The sequence below is a fragment of the Papaver somniferum genome, chromosome 1 (genome assembly GCF_003573695.1).
Source record: "Papaver somniferum cultivar HN1 chromosome 1, ASM357369v1, whole genome shotgun sequence".
NCBI lineage: Eukaryota > Viridiplantae > Streptophyta > Magnoliopsida > Ranunculales > Papaveraceae > Papaver > Papaver somniferum.
The window spans coordinates 78319531-78336021 of NC_039358.1; the positions used below are offsets into that span (position 1 = coordinate 78319531).

At 37.4% G+C, this 16491-nt stretch overlaps 1 protein-coding gene and 1 pseudogene across 1 annotated transcript; one reads left to right on the forward strand and one right to left on the reverse strand.

Annotated features, from left to right (window-relative positions):
- The first annotated feature begins 321 nt into the window (after positions 1-321).
- LOC113291430 (calcium-dependent protein kinase 29-like) lies at positions 322-3169 on the forward strand. Its single transcript, XM_026540967.1, has 8 exons — positions 322-1168; positions 1320-1463; positions 1587-1739; positions 1874-1989; positions 2104-2271; positions 2374-2501; positions 2696-2795; positions 2900-3169. The coding sequence occupies exons 1-8, from the start codon at positions 436-438 to the stop codon at positions 2978-2980; spliced, it is 1623 nt and encodes a 540-aa protein (XP_026396752.1). The 5' UTR covers positions 322-435; the 3' UTR covers positions 2981-3169.
- A 324-nt stretch (positions 3170-3493) lies between these two features.
- On the reverse strand, positions 3494-14475 carry LOC113339514 (annotated as a pseudogene).
- Between the last annotated feature and the right edge of the window lie 2016 nt (positions 14476-16491).

Genomic DNA, 16491 nt, shown 5'->3' on the forward strand with positions numbered 1-16491 from the left:
CCTTGTAATGATCCTGATTTTAAAATAGAGCCGCTAATGTAATTAGAATTTTCCTAAAAAAAAATAATTAAAATTCAGTACACCTGTTAAAGTTTAGCTAGCATCTCTTGAATTCCGTAGGGGTTGAAATATCAGGCACTTCAATTATTTAGGCACTTCAATTATATTTTGCTTTGTGGATAAGCTGAGAGTCCCTAGTGACACGCTTGGTATTGCGAAACTGTCGTGCACACTTCTCACCCTTTAGCTCTCTGGTTTAAGCAAGGTACACTTTGAGCTAAAAGAAAGTGATAAATGAACTGTAAATTAGAGAACAAATCTTATACGCATAATCAGCAACACAAAATGTAGAAACAAAGTAAGAAATCAATACCTTGTAAAGTAGACAAAAATAAAACAACACTTCAAATACTCGCAAGAAAACCAAAACATGAAATGGAAAATCTATTGAAACTCATAGCCAAAATGGGTCTATGTTTCACAAAATCACATAATATTCCAATCTCATCTTCACCTGAAGGCTCGCCGCCCCGCCGTTTCTATCAACCACAAACAAGAGAATCACCACCACGACCGCCACCCCCACCACCACAACCGCAACCACATCCAAGACCAACTATTTCTTCAATACCATCAAAACCAAATCTATCTTCACAAATTGGACCAATATTAGGAAACCCACTTTGTGATTTAAGTACACTTTACGTTCTTGATAAAGAACTAGGTAGAGGACAATTTGGCATCACTTATCTGTGTACTGAAAAATCAACTGGCGTAAAATATGCATGTAAATCAATTTCCAAGAGGAAACTCCTTAGTAAAAAAGAAATTGAAGATGTTAGAAGAGAAGTTCTGATGTTACAACATTTGACAGGACAACCAAATATTGTGGAATTCAAAGGTGCTTATGAAGATAAACAAAATGTTCATTTAGTTATGGAATTATGTTCAGGTGGTGAACTCTTTGACAGGATTTCTACGAAAGGAAGTTATACAGAAAAAGAAGCAGCAAGAACATTTAGACAGATTGTGAACGTTGTACATGTTTGTCATTTTATGGGTGTTTTACATAGAGATTTGAAGCCTGAGAATTTCTTGTTAGTTAATCATGAAGAGTTTTCTCCTCTTAAAGCTACCGACTTCGGTCTCTCAGTCTTCATTGAAGAAGGTAATCAGTCTTGTACTTTGCTTCTTTTTATTTTGAGCTCTTACTAATACAAAGATGGCCTTAATGTGTCAGGTTTAGCATGTTATTGCTAAAATGTGCCGCCTTCTCAGTTTGTTTTACTCAATAGGTCTGCTTATGATTTTCTCTCCAGGGAAATTTTACCGTGAGATGGTGGGAAGCGCATATTATGTAGCTCCAGAAGTATTACGTCGAAATTACGGAAAGGAAATAGATGTTTGGAGTGCTGGTGTCATTTTGTACATACTCTTGAGTGGTGTACCTCCATTTTGGGCTGGTAAGAACATTCTCTTTACTTCTACTCAAGTTTTGCTATACATGCTTTTCTGCGGATCGGGGATTATATACAAAGGTGAAACCGAACTAGCTGATGTTTTGCTTTTCTGCGAATTGTCTGCAGAAACTGAAAAGGGGATATTTGATGCTATCTTAGAAGGTCACATCGACTTCAAAAGTGCACCATGGCCTACAATATCTGCTTCCGCAAAAGATCTCATCACAAAGATGTTAACGCAAGACCCTAAGAAACGGATCACAGCTAGCCAAGTTTTGGGTTAGTAATTAACTTGTACTAGTATGCTTACGACATTTCTTCATGGATGAAAAGTATTTAGTTTTTACGTTAAATGGATTATGCACAGGAAAATCGCCTTGCCTTAACTTTGTTTAGCGTTTGTATGTGAGTAGAACATCCTTGGATGAAAGAAGGAGGTGAAGCATCGGATAAACCTATTGATAGTGCTGTCCTCATTAGACTGAAGCAATTCAGAGCAATGAACAAGTTAAAGAAACTCACTCTAAAGGTCATCCCACAAAATACATTATACATTAAAATGTTCATAAATTTTGTATACTGTTTGTACAGCACTTGCGGTTGGGCTTCTGACACTGATGATATGCTTTGGCTTTGTTTGAAGGTCATGGCAGAAAACCTTTCAGAAGAAGAAATTAAAGGTTTGCAGCAAATGTTTAACAACATGGATACTGATCGAAGCGGTACAATTACCATTGAAGAGCTTAAAAATGGACTGCACAGACTTGGATCAAAGCTTACAGAATCTGAAATCAAGCAACTAATGGATGCAGTAAGCAAGCAAAATAGTGGTCTTGTCATTAGCTAAGGCGTCATTCTTTTGATCAATTAGGCAGTACCTCTAACACCAATTACACTGCGTTTTATTTGTCAGGCTGATGTTGACCAGAGTGGGAGTATCGATTACCATGAGTTCATAACCGCTACAATGCACCGGCATAGGTTGGAGAAAGAAGAGAACTTGTACAAAGCGTTCCAGTACTTCGACAAAGACGGGAGTGGGTCTGTATATACAACTCTCCTTTAAGAAACTTTGGATTTTTTTAACATGGCTGGTGCCTAGACATTGTGCTATGGGGATGCAACATTGTTATAGTAGACATCTTAAATGATTTTTGTAGACTCAATTAAGAAAATGAATCTAAAATACTAGAGCTGGATTGGTACAGGAATTAATGCTTTCTTATCGTCCACAGGTTTATCACGAGAGACGAACTTAAACATGCTATGAGTAAATATGGAATGGGGGACGAAGAGACTATCGATGAAGTCATCAACGAAGTTGACATTGATAAAGTAAGTTTAGTTCCAGATTGATAAAGTGTTCGTATACATTGCATCTCAAATGGCCTACTTTGATTTTGCTTGCTTATACTATGGAGTTTAATGTGCGTTTGCAGGATGGCCATATTGATTATGAAGAATTTGTCGCCATGATGAGAAAAGGATCTCATGAAACTGATGGACCACAACCTGAATAACCATCTGGTCATTGCAAGTAAATCAGAAAATAAAGAGTGACCTATTCTTCTTGCAATGTATTACCTGTTTAATTTTCTTTGGTTATGTTTGATGAAGCAATTCTTGCCAAGTCTACCAAATAGAATGCTATGTAAATAATATTAATCATGTAACATTTTTACTTGAATCCATCCATATTCCTTCTAGCAGCTAGCATCTACAAGAATAGCGAGTATTTTTCCTAAAAAATGCAACAAAAATGATTCACCAAAAGACAAGGAAAACTTGCCAACTTTCAAAATAAACACCCAGATATCCAACTGCTTCCCCAAATAGAAAAGTTTTAGGCCCCAGCAAATATGCTAGTCCAATAACTTTGCAAGAAAATTTGAAGCATTACAAAGGCGTCAGATGCCAAATGCAACTCTCAATACCTGCCGCACGTAATCAAAATTCTGATGTAATCCCTTCCCCAGAAATAAACTTTACGTGGTTTTGCTTCTTTCAGATCAAGAATGGTAGAAAAACAGACTTAACCTAATAAGAGGACTCCAAGAATTAGGAAAATTAGTTACAAAATTAAATTACAAAAAATAACATCAGCCTGCCTGTGATGTTCTTGTTACAGGTGGAAGGGAAACTGAATCAAGGTCACCAGGGTAAGGCATCCACAAGCCTAATCCACCTCTGCTCTCCTTCAGTGTACTATTACGTTTGAACTCATCCAAAGACTTGACCCACTCAACAACAGAAGAATGTTCCCTAGTATGGCTATGCAATACAAACAGCGAGTTATACTCACAATTAGGGAACATGTAGAACTTGAATGCTGACCCTAATCTGTAAACAACGTAACCGAAGCTCAGTTGGTCCCTTGGTGTGAATAGGTTAGCCCCATTGAACCAAAGGCAGCTAAACAAGTTGTTCAATGCGGTGTGTTCGCGTATGATAATTGGCCCCTCTGGCACATCTACATTATCAAATCAATGGAAGAGTGTCAATATCAACAGAAGAAATCATACATACAGGCTGTAGAACTATAAAATACATTTCACCAAGGTAAACTATGTACAGAATCATTTTCACAGGATTAGATGAATATAACCATGTCACTTATTTTACTGACCCACCAAAAGGATGGTGCATCCAGCGAGAGTGGAAATGTTCTATCTACAACCCACCAGGTCATCAGCTTTTACACGAAAGATTTCCTTTGTACAATTTTGCAATACTAATCCTAGCAATACGGATTAAAGGAGGAGCTTTGCCTTACCACTAACTGTTTTTTTCTTCACACTCCATGGCTCCATTCCCTCGTAGACGTATATTTTTGCATGGAGATCAATAAGAGGTCGAGGTCCCCTCTTCCTGCGTTTGATTGCATCTGCTTCTTCGTATATACTCTGGTGGTGCTTATGACGAGCAATGGCAAATGTATTCTTATCGCGCCATAAATATCTGCAACATATACAGATAGTCTGTTCATGAGTTCCAATATGATTAACAATCATGAGGTTAGCCAGATACCATTTAGGTGTGCAAGACTATGTACTACGGAATAGGTCAGATATAAAAAAAATTGCATTCTTTAGATTGTTCAGGTGTGCCTCAGAGGAGGTTCTTTTTATCATGCAGACAATTTGAAACTTCTAACCCCACCAAAGAAAAAATGCAAACTGAAAACATGTGATTAAATTGGAAGACTCGGACACAAATGCACCTTGGTGCATCACATATATGAGTTTATAAAACTTACCCAAATTTACTTGACTCACAAGATCTCACCAAACCCACCTTTCTAAAATAAGCAACGGATCGACTATAAGTTCCATTTTGCCATCGACCCATATGCTGTATTCTGCTTGGGGAAATAGCCTGTGGGTTAATATCTTGGGAACCTTTCCATTCCTTCTTGGCTCATCATAGGGTGGAGTTTTTAGAAGTACAAGACGCCAAATACCAACCCACTTCCCTCCACAACCATCATCTCTGACTGTAACATTCTCCTTGATGAAGTCAAGAGATTGTTGGTCTACGGCCACGAGAAAGCAAAAGAGCTTTTGGGATCAACTGCTTATATTTGAAGGTTGATGAGGCGTATCATATCCATCGAAAATGTCTGATGCAACCACAAACCGGCATTTCTTGGCATACTTAACATCAGCTGGTTCCATTTCAGCACCTCCATTTTGTATGAAACCACAGTGCACCTGAAAAGCACCAGATCTCACCGGTCACTCAGGTCTCTCAGCTACAGCATCAATAGAACATAACACTAAAGCTAGAATGTCCATATCAAATGAGTCCGAAACCAGGACCAGAATGTCCATATCAAATGAGTCCGCAACCAGGACCGATACAAATGAAATAATCCAACATCAGCAGACAGAAAACTCAGACTGAACTTTCCTTGCTAACTTTCAAGTTTCAATTATGAACACCTCCTAGATAAACGCCGTAGATGGATGAACCGATGTTAGCCTATCAGTAATGTTAGCAACTCAGTTTGTGTTTTTGCTATGACTGCTACTCTCGGGGATGATAGATGTGGAATTGCTAGGAAAATGTGTGTAAGACCAAAATTTTCATAAGTACAACTACCAACATACTGTCGTAGACGAATTTAACTTAAAACTTTGTTCTCGCTGTGCCCAACTCTGATGTCCACCAAAAAGCTGATAGATGTGGAATTGCTAAGAAAATGTGTGTAAGACCAAACATTAAAAAAGCTATAGAATCTGGATCATCGGCAACAGGAAATGTACAACCTAGTTGCATTATAAAAAAGCAAACATTAAAGAGTCTGCAGTCGTATTCAAAATTTTAAGACCAAAAAAAGCCAATAAGGTGCTGGAATCTTACGGTGGAGTGGCTTTGGCTTAAATCCCAACGAGCTCAACACTAACATAAATTTGCCTTCTCTATTACAAATTGCTGCGCGGTTGGTAACAAAACATAAATCGTTGTCAGTATGTATAACAAAAAAGGCACACATAGCACCCGAATCTGCCCACTAAATGCAAGAGTCAATCACCAATACTCCAAATGTCTCTTATAAGAAGATGTGGTCAACAACATCTTGAAATTAGTTCTTCCCTTAAAACAATCTTAGAGCAACTGCAATGGACGAGTAAACCTGTAATTATGATCCAGGGACGAGATGCAACGGGACGGAGTAAAGACTAAAATCTGAACCAAAACCAAATTCCAGACCATATTTGGTCTGGGACCAAGACCAAAACTATATATAGTGGAGCGGAGGTATAATCACCGTTTGGCATCGGGCGTATATATAATCTACGCCTGTTGTGAAACGTACGTAAAGTCACCGCCCCATAAAGAGGCGTGTATATAAGTTACGCCCGGTTCAGGCGTTGATAAAATGTTCGCCCGTTGGGACGTTGATAAAGTTTACGCCCCACGTCAGGCGTTAATAAAATGAACGCCCCATTCAGACGAAGATTATACAAACGCCCCAGCCCGGCGTTGATATTCTTAACGCCCCACGCCAGGCGTTGATAAAGTGTACGCCCCACGCCAGGCGTTGATAAAGTGTACGCCCCATTCAGGCGTTGATATAGTTAACGCCTCACGCCAGGCGTTTATATAGTTAACGCCCCAGACAGGCGGTGATATAATTAACGCCCCATGCCAGGCGGTGATATAATTAACGCCCCATCCCGGCGTTGATATAGTTAACGCCCCACGCCAGGCGTTTATATAGTTAACGCCCCAAACTTGAGTTTAAAAAAAAATAAAAATACTTAGACAAAATTGATTTTGAAATTTTTTTATACCGTTGGTAATTCGACCGTTGAAGAAAATGGAACGTTGAAGAAAATGGAACGTTGGATAATTTGGAACGTTGGAAAGTTTGGAAGACATTTCGGTTTTTTCGGAAGAAACACCTATATATACACATGAGATCCTGTGACATTTTCCCACGACCAATACTTCAAACTATCCACACCAATAAGAAGAAATATTGTTTCTGCTTTCAAATCAGTTGGAAAATTTTCACGGATTCGCTTACAATGGCACCAAGAGTAGCACGAGGTCCAAATTTTACGACAATCGAAGATGTAACAATGTGTAAAATTCATTTATCTATATCTCAAGATTCTAGTGTTGGAGCTGATCAATCAGAGACGACGTTGTGGACTCGTATCAAGGATGATATTGAACTTCATTTACCTAATAATCCAGAGCGGTCTTGGAGTTCTTGGCAAAAACGATATCAGGGAATAAGTAAAGATGTGGCGTTATTTTCGGCAAAAGAGGCAGAAGTTGAAGGTGAATATCATATTGGATGGGGTCCTGAAAAGAAGGTAAGCATTCTTGATTTTTCCAACCATTGTTTTCTAATATTTAATAAGCGCCCATGTACTTAAGTGTTTTTAAAAACATTAACAGCTTGAAGAAGTTAACAAGAGGTTCAAGGAATGCAACGATGGGAAAAAATTTAAGCACGAAGAGTGCTACCAAGTTGTGTTAGAAAATATAAAATATAATCGACGATCGACTTTTGTATTCGATACGACGCATGATTTGGACACTTATGAGAATAACGAGGAAGATGATGAAGGACCGCAAACAACAACTCAAGGAGAGACCGGTAACGACACAGATGGGGGAGACATAGAGAACACATATCTTCGTAAGATGGGGAAAAAAGCAGCAAAAAGATTGAAGAAAACAGGGAGAGAGAAATCCAGTCACCAAGAGGAATTGATGGGAATAATTATTAAAGAAAAACAAAATTTCAATACTCATTACCAAGCACAATCAAGATTCAAGATGGAACAAAGAGCAGCAGAGTTTGCAGCAAAACAAGCTGAACATGCTGCAAAAATAGCCAAGCAAGCTGAAGACGAAGAATTTCGCATCATTATGATGGATCTTGAAAAAATGGAACCTGTACAACAAGAGTACTTCCGACTTCGCAGGGCGGACATAGTTCGGAATAAAAGAAACCAATCTTAACACAAAGGCGGAATAGTTCAAACCTTAATTATTTCTCCTATTTAGTGATTAGTAGTATTATTAGTATTATTATGTTTTAAATTTCTTAGTATCTGAACAATTAGCATTATTATTATGTAATTTTTGGATTTTAAATTTACTTCCGTTGATTTGAATTAAATTTCTACTTTTTTGAAACATACGACCTTAATTAAAACTTGAGGATGTTTACATACAAAGAGATAATAGAAAGGAAATGACAAACGAAATTTTTTAATTCCCATATTCTTCCCATATATATTCGATCAAGTCATCACGCAAGCGAATATGTGCATCTTTGTTACGCATAGCACATCGGCGTTGCTGAGCTCTAATTTGGGAAAACTCGTCACTATTGCCTCTTAATATATTAACCGGTGCTGCGTTGCTACGTTGTTCATAAACATGTGGCCAGTCACCGGGTAGACGCTCATCCTCGACTATCATATTATGTAAGATAATACAAGTTTTCATGATATAGGCAAGCACATCTGGATTCCACATTCTTGCAGGTTGTTTGATGATTCCAAATTGTTGTTGAAGTACACCAAATCCCCGTTCAACATCTTTTCTTGCACCCTCTTGCATCGATGAAAATATTTCCTTTTTCCTACCCACCGGATGTTTAATGGCCGTAATAATAGTAGGAATCTCTGGGTATATTCCATCACCTAGATAATACGGCATATCATATGAATGTCCGTTCACCTCATAGCTCACCGGCGGTGCTTTTCCTGTTACAAGACTTCGAAAAACATATGAACGGTTCATAACATTAATATCGTTGTTAGAACCGGGCATACCAAAAAAAGCATTCCAAAACCATAGGTCATACGACACCACTGCCTCCAACACGATACTTTCGCTCCCTTTATACGCGGTGTAAGCCCCAGATTCTGCCGACGGACATTTATCCCATTTCCAATGCATGCAATCTAGACTACCCAGCATCCCAGGAAATCCCCGGTCTTTGTTTTGCTTGAGCAACAGTTCAATATCACCAGCCGTTGGTTCACGCAAATATTCTTTCCCATACAAATTCACAATCGTCTTACAGAACCTACGAGTAGCTTCCAACACAGTTGTTTCTCCTATGCGTAAGTACTCGTCTATTGCATCTGCCGCACATCCGTAAGCTAACATTCGTACTGCTGCTGTTACTTTTTGATGAGGGTTTAATCCTAAAACTCCACAAGCATCGGGCTTTTGAACAAAATATCTGTTTGCATTGGTAACACCTTCCCTACAACGGAAAATATCATTTGTATTCTTCGGTACATTCCATTTAGAAGATACGGGCCATTTTTGTTCTGTACTCGCCTCTGGGATTTCTGGTCGACATATGCCCAGGTATTCATACCCCCAAAACTACTCCATCAAAATAATTAGCCAATTTAATAACTTAGCAACAAAATAAACAATGAGAGGAAAAATAACTAGATTGAAAGAATACCTCTAATACTTGGAATGGACCACATAGTGCCTTCTGTCTCCTCCCAGATAAACGGAGTGCCGCATACAATTTCGAAAACGCAGCACCACCCCAGTCATACGTGGATACTACATCAAGATTTTCAAAAGCAGCTAACCATCCAGCATCAATCTAAGTCTTTGCATTAGAAAAGAAAAAATGTCCCAAAACATACATGAAAAAGGCAATTGCTACTCTATGAGCAAGGGTGCTATCATTTTCAGCCGCAACCAACTTGTCTTCGATGAAATATGACCTTAAATATTTAATTGTAATTGAATTTGAAACCCACGACGGTGCTTTTGGACAGAGCGTGACATCTTGGATATCCGGAAAGATATGCTCACGAACATGTTCAAATTGGTACTTCCCCGAATCATAAGGAACATCAGGCCCATCACCGATACTCAGTCCAGTCAACATGAGCCAATCTAGGGGTGAATCCCATCTCACCAAATGGGAAGTGAAAAGTGTTTGTTGTATCCCAAAACCGCTCAGCAATATAATCAACCATTGAATGGTTGGTTTCGCTACATTGTATGTCCAGTAAATTTTGCCATCCCGCTTTTTCAATAATATATTTAGCTCTAGGACAGTGTTGTGAAATAGTTTGATAGTGATGAATTACCGATGCCAAAAATCCACGATGTTGATACTTCAATTTGTGCTCCCCTGTAAATGTGATGTCCGTAGTAACGTGCGGTTTATCATCTTGCAGTATAGGAAACGTCCCTAACCGGGGAATATCAACCTCCTTAATTGTACCAGTAGCGATTAAGTTATAATCCTCTTTGGCTACAGATTTTTGTTTCTTGTTCGTCTTCACGCGACCATTGAAACGCGCTGTGAATTTGTTCAACATCTGTGCACACACAATATAGATGCAGTTACATTATTAAAAGACCAACCCTCATTAACGAATATTTTTATTAGTCCATCACCATTTATATTCCAAATACTATAAATCCTTAACACAAACCATATCAATTCCAAATTCTATAATTCCAGAAACACAAATTAAATCGTCACCGATGCATTTCCAAAATCATTACAAGATTCCACAACCCAATTTAATCACTTCAAGATTCCATAAAAATCACTAAAAAATCAATTCCATACTCACGCAATTAGCTCTTCTACATATGTAACTCCCAAAATTTACATAACTAAAATTAATCACCTCAAAATTCAATAAAAAACAATACAAATTCAATTATTGGTAACCATATTCACATACAACATGCAGAAAACCAATAATTAATCCAATAATTTACATAACTACAATAATTTACAATAATTTAAAATTAATCCAATAATTTACATAACTACAATTATTGATAACCATATTCACTAAAATTAATTACCAACAAACAACATGAAGAAAAACAATAAAAGGAAGCTCTCAATTGAAATAGGTTGATTGAAACAGTTGAAGGGTGAGAACTATTTCCCACATAATCTACATAACCACGGATTTTTACAATACCCAAAAATAATAAATCAAATTTTCACAATACCACTGTGGAAGCTCTAATAAATTTTAGTGAATAGATTATAAATCAAATAAAAATTTACAATACCCAGAAATCAAATTTTTACAATACCCACAAATAAATTTTTACAACCACTGTGGAAGCTCTAATAAATATTAATCTCTATAAAAACATAAAACACACATACCCACAAATATTAATCTCAAATTTTTTTAAGCTCTAACTATTTTAAAAAAAAATTTAACCAAATTTACATAATCATCAAATATGGTTTTTTTCACATACATATTAATCTCTATAAAAACATAAAACACACATACCCAATTAAATTTAACCAATTTCATATTCTTATTTGTTCGTTAAAACCAAATTTTAGATAAACTAATTTTAACAAATAAAACCCTAAATAAATTATACAAACAATATGGATAAAACAAAAGAGATTAAGAAAAAAAAAACATACCTCTTTTGTAACCCGGGTTCATCAAGTATCTTGGTTTTTTCTTTTCTTTTACTGCTCTTCACTGTGATGTTTTTGTTAAGAAGCTGTGTTTGTGGGCGGTAGAAACAAAGAAACAAAGAGGAGGTAGAAAAGAAAAGAAGAAGACGGAGAAGATTAGGGTAAAGGGAAAGTGAACACGTGGGCTATACGTGGTGGTTAGAGATTGGTCGGGCTTTAATGCCACACGTGCTAGATACGTGTGTTAATGGAAGTCCAACACTATACGTACGCCTGCAAACCAAGCGTTGATTATACGTACGCCTGAGAGAAGAGGAGGCGTTTATTATATGTACGCCCCACGTCAGGCGTTGATTATACGTTCGCCTCAAACAGGCGTTGATTATACTTACGCCTCAAAACAGGCGTTGATTATACGTTCGCCTGATACAGGCGTTGATTATACGTACGCCTGATACAGGCGTTGATTATACGTCCGCCCCACGTCAGGCGTTGATTATACGTACGCCTGATACAGGCGTTGATTATACGTCCGCCCCACGTCAGGCGTTGATTATACAAACGCTTCATTCAGGCGTTGATTATACGTTCGCCACACCAGGCGTAGATTATACAAACGCCCCTTCTCCGAGCGTGAAATATATGTACGCCCCACAACAAGCGTATTCTTTATCAACGCCCCACAAGCAGCGTTAATTATATCTCCGCCCGGCCCAAACGAAGATTATACCAACGCTCCACATGCAAGCGTGGATTATACATCCGCCCGACTAAATATACTCCACTGCCTTAACGTGACACTACAGACTAAACTCAAATTTGATCGTTTGTTTTGGTCTTTGATCTTTGGTTTTGATCGTACCACTGTGGACGCTCTTAGAGATGTGAAATTTGTAAGTTAAAAGAAATATGCACACACTAGTTCCAAATCCAAGGGGTTCAAAATTATAGGAAATATCTTACAGTCATAGGAATAATATATTAGGATGAGTCTAGTCCAATTGACCCAGTCAACTTTCTGTTTGGTCCTTTTTGGAATTATAAATTACTGTTTGGTCCTAGAAATTATAGTTTGGTCCTAGGGTGTACAATACCCACGCGGGATGACGTCATGGATGACGTAAATTTCATTTGGGAGTGACAGCAATACCCTTTCAGAAAAATATATATTGGATTTATTAGCAAAAAAAAATCATTTTCAGATTTTTTTCTCTCTCCTCTCTAGATTCAGATTTATTTTCTCTTTCTTGTTTTTCTTTCTTTTTTTGATGAAGATGATGGTGTTGAAGTTGAAGAAGATGACGAAGATGTTGCTAATGATGTTGTTGAAGACGATTCGAAGGTGACAGTAGATCTGATTTTTTTTTTCTGGATGTGTTTTAATTTGATTTGATTTCTTCCTGCTGCTGTAACAATGGCGAAGATGAACTCTGTTTGATGAAGACGACGACGAAATCATGATGCTGCTGCTGCTCGTGTTGAAGATGAAGATGAACTCTGTTTTTTAGGGTTTTCTTTGCTGCTCGTGTTGAAGATGAAGATGAAGATGAAGAAGATGATGAAGATGTTCTGCTACTGTTGAAGATGATGAAGAAAAAGAAAACAACGACGATGATGTTCTGCTACAGTTGAAGATGTTGTTGTTGATGATGTCGTCAATGATGAAGACGATGTTGTTGTTGATGTTGAAGATCCATCTGTCGATGATGAAAGACGAACTCGTGTTGAAGATCTTGATTTTTTTATGTTGAAGATATCGATCTTTTATGCCGATCTTTGATTTTTTGATGTTTGTTGCTCGTGTTGAAGATCTTGAATTTCTGTTGGTGTTGAAGAATGATGAAGACGAAGATGAAGTTCATTTCTGGAATGAACTCTGTTTTTTTATATGGAGTTCATTCCAGAAATGAAGTCTGGTTTGTATAGGTTTTTATATGAACTTCATTTCTGGAATGAAGTCTGTTTTTTTTAGGTTTTTATATGGACTTCATTTCTGGAATGAACTCTGTTTTTTTAGCTTTTTATATGGAATTCATTTCTGGAATGAACTCTGATTTTTATGGATTTTTTTAGGTTTTTTTATGGAGTTCATTTGTGGAATGAACTCTGTTTTTTAGGGTTTTATATGGAGTTCATTTCAGGAATGAACTCTTGTTTTTTAGGTTTTTACATGGAGTTCATTTCTGGAATGAACTCTGTTTCTTTAGCTTTTTATATGGAGTTCATTTCTGGAATGAACTCTGATTTTTTAGGTTTTTATATGGAGTTCATTTCAGGAATTAACTCTGGTTTTTAGGTGTTTTTTTAGGTTATTATACGGACTTCATTTCTGGAATGAAGTCTGTTTTTTTAGGCTTTTATATGGACTTTCATTTCTGTTTTTTTTTATGTTTTTTATATGGACTTCATTTCTGGAATGAACTGCTACAAGAAAATAAGTAAAAGTTAACACGGAAGAGTACTTTTGTCAGTTTAATATTTTTAAATAATTATGGACCAAACAGTAAAGGCATTTGACCAAAGGACCAAACAGACATGGCCCACCTAAAAAAGGACCAAACGATTATTTTCCCTTCAAAATTTTCATCTTTAACAATAAGAATTAGTGCAGGGATCCACATTTACAACTCGGGTATCCTACGGCACATGCTAACAATGTCAAGAACAATAAATGGAAACATAATAGGAACAAAATACATACATATTCAGAATCAGAAGTAGGATGGGCAGAAGGATGAAAATACCTGAAAGGAAAGTGATAGAAGTTTGGCAAGACCAGACATGAAACATTAAGACAGTAAGAATGATCAACACCCATAAGATGCCCGCAACAAGAACTAATCGAATAAAACCCTTCTTCCATACTATCTTCGATGGGTAATCTTGTGGCGTTTCAACATCTGCATTCATTCCATCAAAAAAGAATTAACTCCTTTGAAAGAGATTCAGAAACAGAAACTGGTTGAAATGAAATCAATAATTATAACATAATTACCTTTAAGTATGTGTGATTGAGTACTGTTCCGGTCTGCTCTACGGGTTGCCCGTAGAGATACACAACGATGAGCTTCACTATCCATTACTAATCTCTATCACTTCCATATCAAAAGGAGTTTTGATGATCCTAACTGCCACTTACTTTACGGAAATTTGTTTCGAAATTTTTATTCTTGGATTGGATGATGAATAGTGTCTACCGGTTGGATTTGGGGAATTTTCAGAAAAAAGAGACGAATATTGGGGTGTTAAAAAACAAAAGAACCTTGTGCCACTTGTTGGTTGTTTAGTTCAGCATTTTCCTAACTTCTAACAAAACGTAAGGTCAGGTCCAAGTTTATAGCTCAATGGTTTCTCATTAAAGTAGTGTTGTATAGTTGAGTTTGCCGGATTGGGTCTGACAATGGAGCCAATTCAACTGATTGGATTTGGGTAGGGATTTGGTCCGGCTATCACGTACCAGAAAAAGGAAAAAGAAAATGTAAGTCGATCGCCGATCTGTCGGATTTGCGGAATAACAAACATCGATTCTAATGAATATCAGAGAAATGTATAATGTCATCATTATTCCCAGTTTTAAGCAGATACCCAAACAAAAACAAGAAAACAGGAGGAAAAAAAAAGGACCGACAAAACACAAGGCTTACAACCTACAATTCAACACTAACTACCAGAGACAGAACAACGCATAGAGACTTTACCAAACAGCGGTAACTACCATTGTTAATATTGTGCACATAGGCTTTACCACTTGCATCCTCTAATACAATCTTCTTCAAGTCTGTAGAAAAGAAACTAGGGGCGATCTCTTCAAAACCACCAGTCAGACATGCATTAGCCAAGAGATCAGCAGCTCTATTGGCTTCACGGAAAGTGCGGACAGCAGAGAAACTTTGAAATCTAGCTTTAAGCCTTTTGATCAAATCCCAAGTGTGATGGCAGGTCCAAGGAGGGGCAACATTATGCTTCATAAGATATAACACGACAGTCATAGTGTCCGAAAGAACGGGGACTTTAGGCACTCTTTCGAAAGTATCAATCTTGAGACCAGCTTAAATTCCTTGAAGCTCATGAACAATTATGGAAAGGGGCACAAAACTGCCAGTCACTGCTCCAAGAGACTGACCCTGATCATTCCTTAAGGTGGCTTCAAAACCAGCACTCAAATCCTTATAAGATCCAACCACTTCATAAGGAAACATCCCTGTCTAGAAGAAAGTGTTGTATTCTCCATATTATCCACCATTGAAGAGTCTACAGAATCCAACTTAAGCCTAACATCCTCCATGATTTTAGGAGCAACATGTCTAGATGTAAGGATTTTTGAGTAAAGATCCTTATGTTCCTCTCGCCCTCGATGTGATGTATAAAAGGGTTGAATTTGTGAATAGCTTTAGTAGTCCTGTCACCTTTCAAATTCATCCACACCACTGAACTTTATTTTCTCAATCAGAAATTGGTACACAACTCATACCTAAAATACGCATCAGATTGTTCCAAAAAGTGACGACATAGTTACATTCAAACAGTAAACGGAAGTCATCCTCGAGCATGAGGTTACACAACACTCTACATTAATATCCCAAGAGAGTGGTTTAAATCTATTTTTCAGTCCTCTCTGCAGAGCCACCCAAGTGATGAAACAATGCCTTGGAATGCAGTTAGGGAACCAAAAGGGGAGTACGACTCCTTAATAGAAGAATGAGTCCGGATTGCATTATAAGTATCCTTTAAGTTGTAATCTTCGGATTTACTGCCGGTCCAGACTATTCTATTCTCATTGAGATGGTCAGTCTTCACTCTCAAAACATCCATACCAGTACTGCCCATCATATTTCGCAAATTAAAGGAGATAAACCAATCTTCATTATGCAAGCAACTTCTTACAGAGGCCTCAATATGGTGGACAGAATGATATTGCATATGGGAAGGGAAAAGACTAAAAAGGTTACCTTGAGGGAGCCATATATCCTTCCTTAAATTTATGCTCTCATCATTACGAATTAGATGTAAGACAAACTGCTATATAAATTACAGATTCTCTAGAATCTACCTCAAACACCAAAAGTCATCCACAAGAGCCTTGATATGCCAGAAATCCTCGTCTAT

What these genes read in the sequence shown, in the direction of transcription:
- LOC113291430 (XM_026540967.1), top strand. Translation starts at nt 436, where the DNA reads ATGGAAAATCTATTGAAACTCATAGCCAAAATGGGTCTATGTTTCACA. An exon ending in TAAAGAAACTCACTCTAAAG is followed by an intron (nt 1,990 to 2,103) that starts GTCATCCCACAA and finishes CTTTGTTTGAAG; the next exon opens with GTCATGGCAGAAAACCTTTC. An exon ending in TCAAGCAACTAATGGATGCA is followed by an intron (nt 2,272 to 2,373) that starts GTAAGCAAGCAA and finishes TTTATTTGTCAG; the next exon opens with GCTGATGTTGACCAGAGTGG.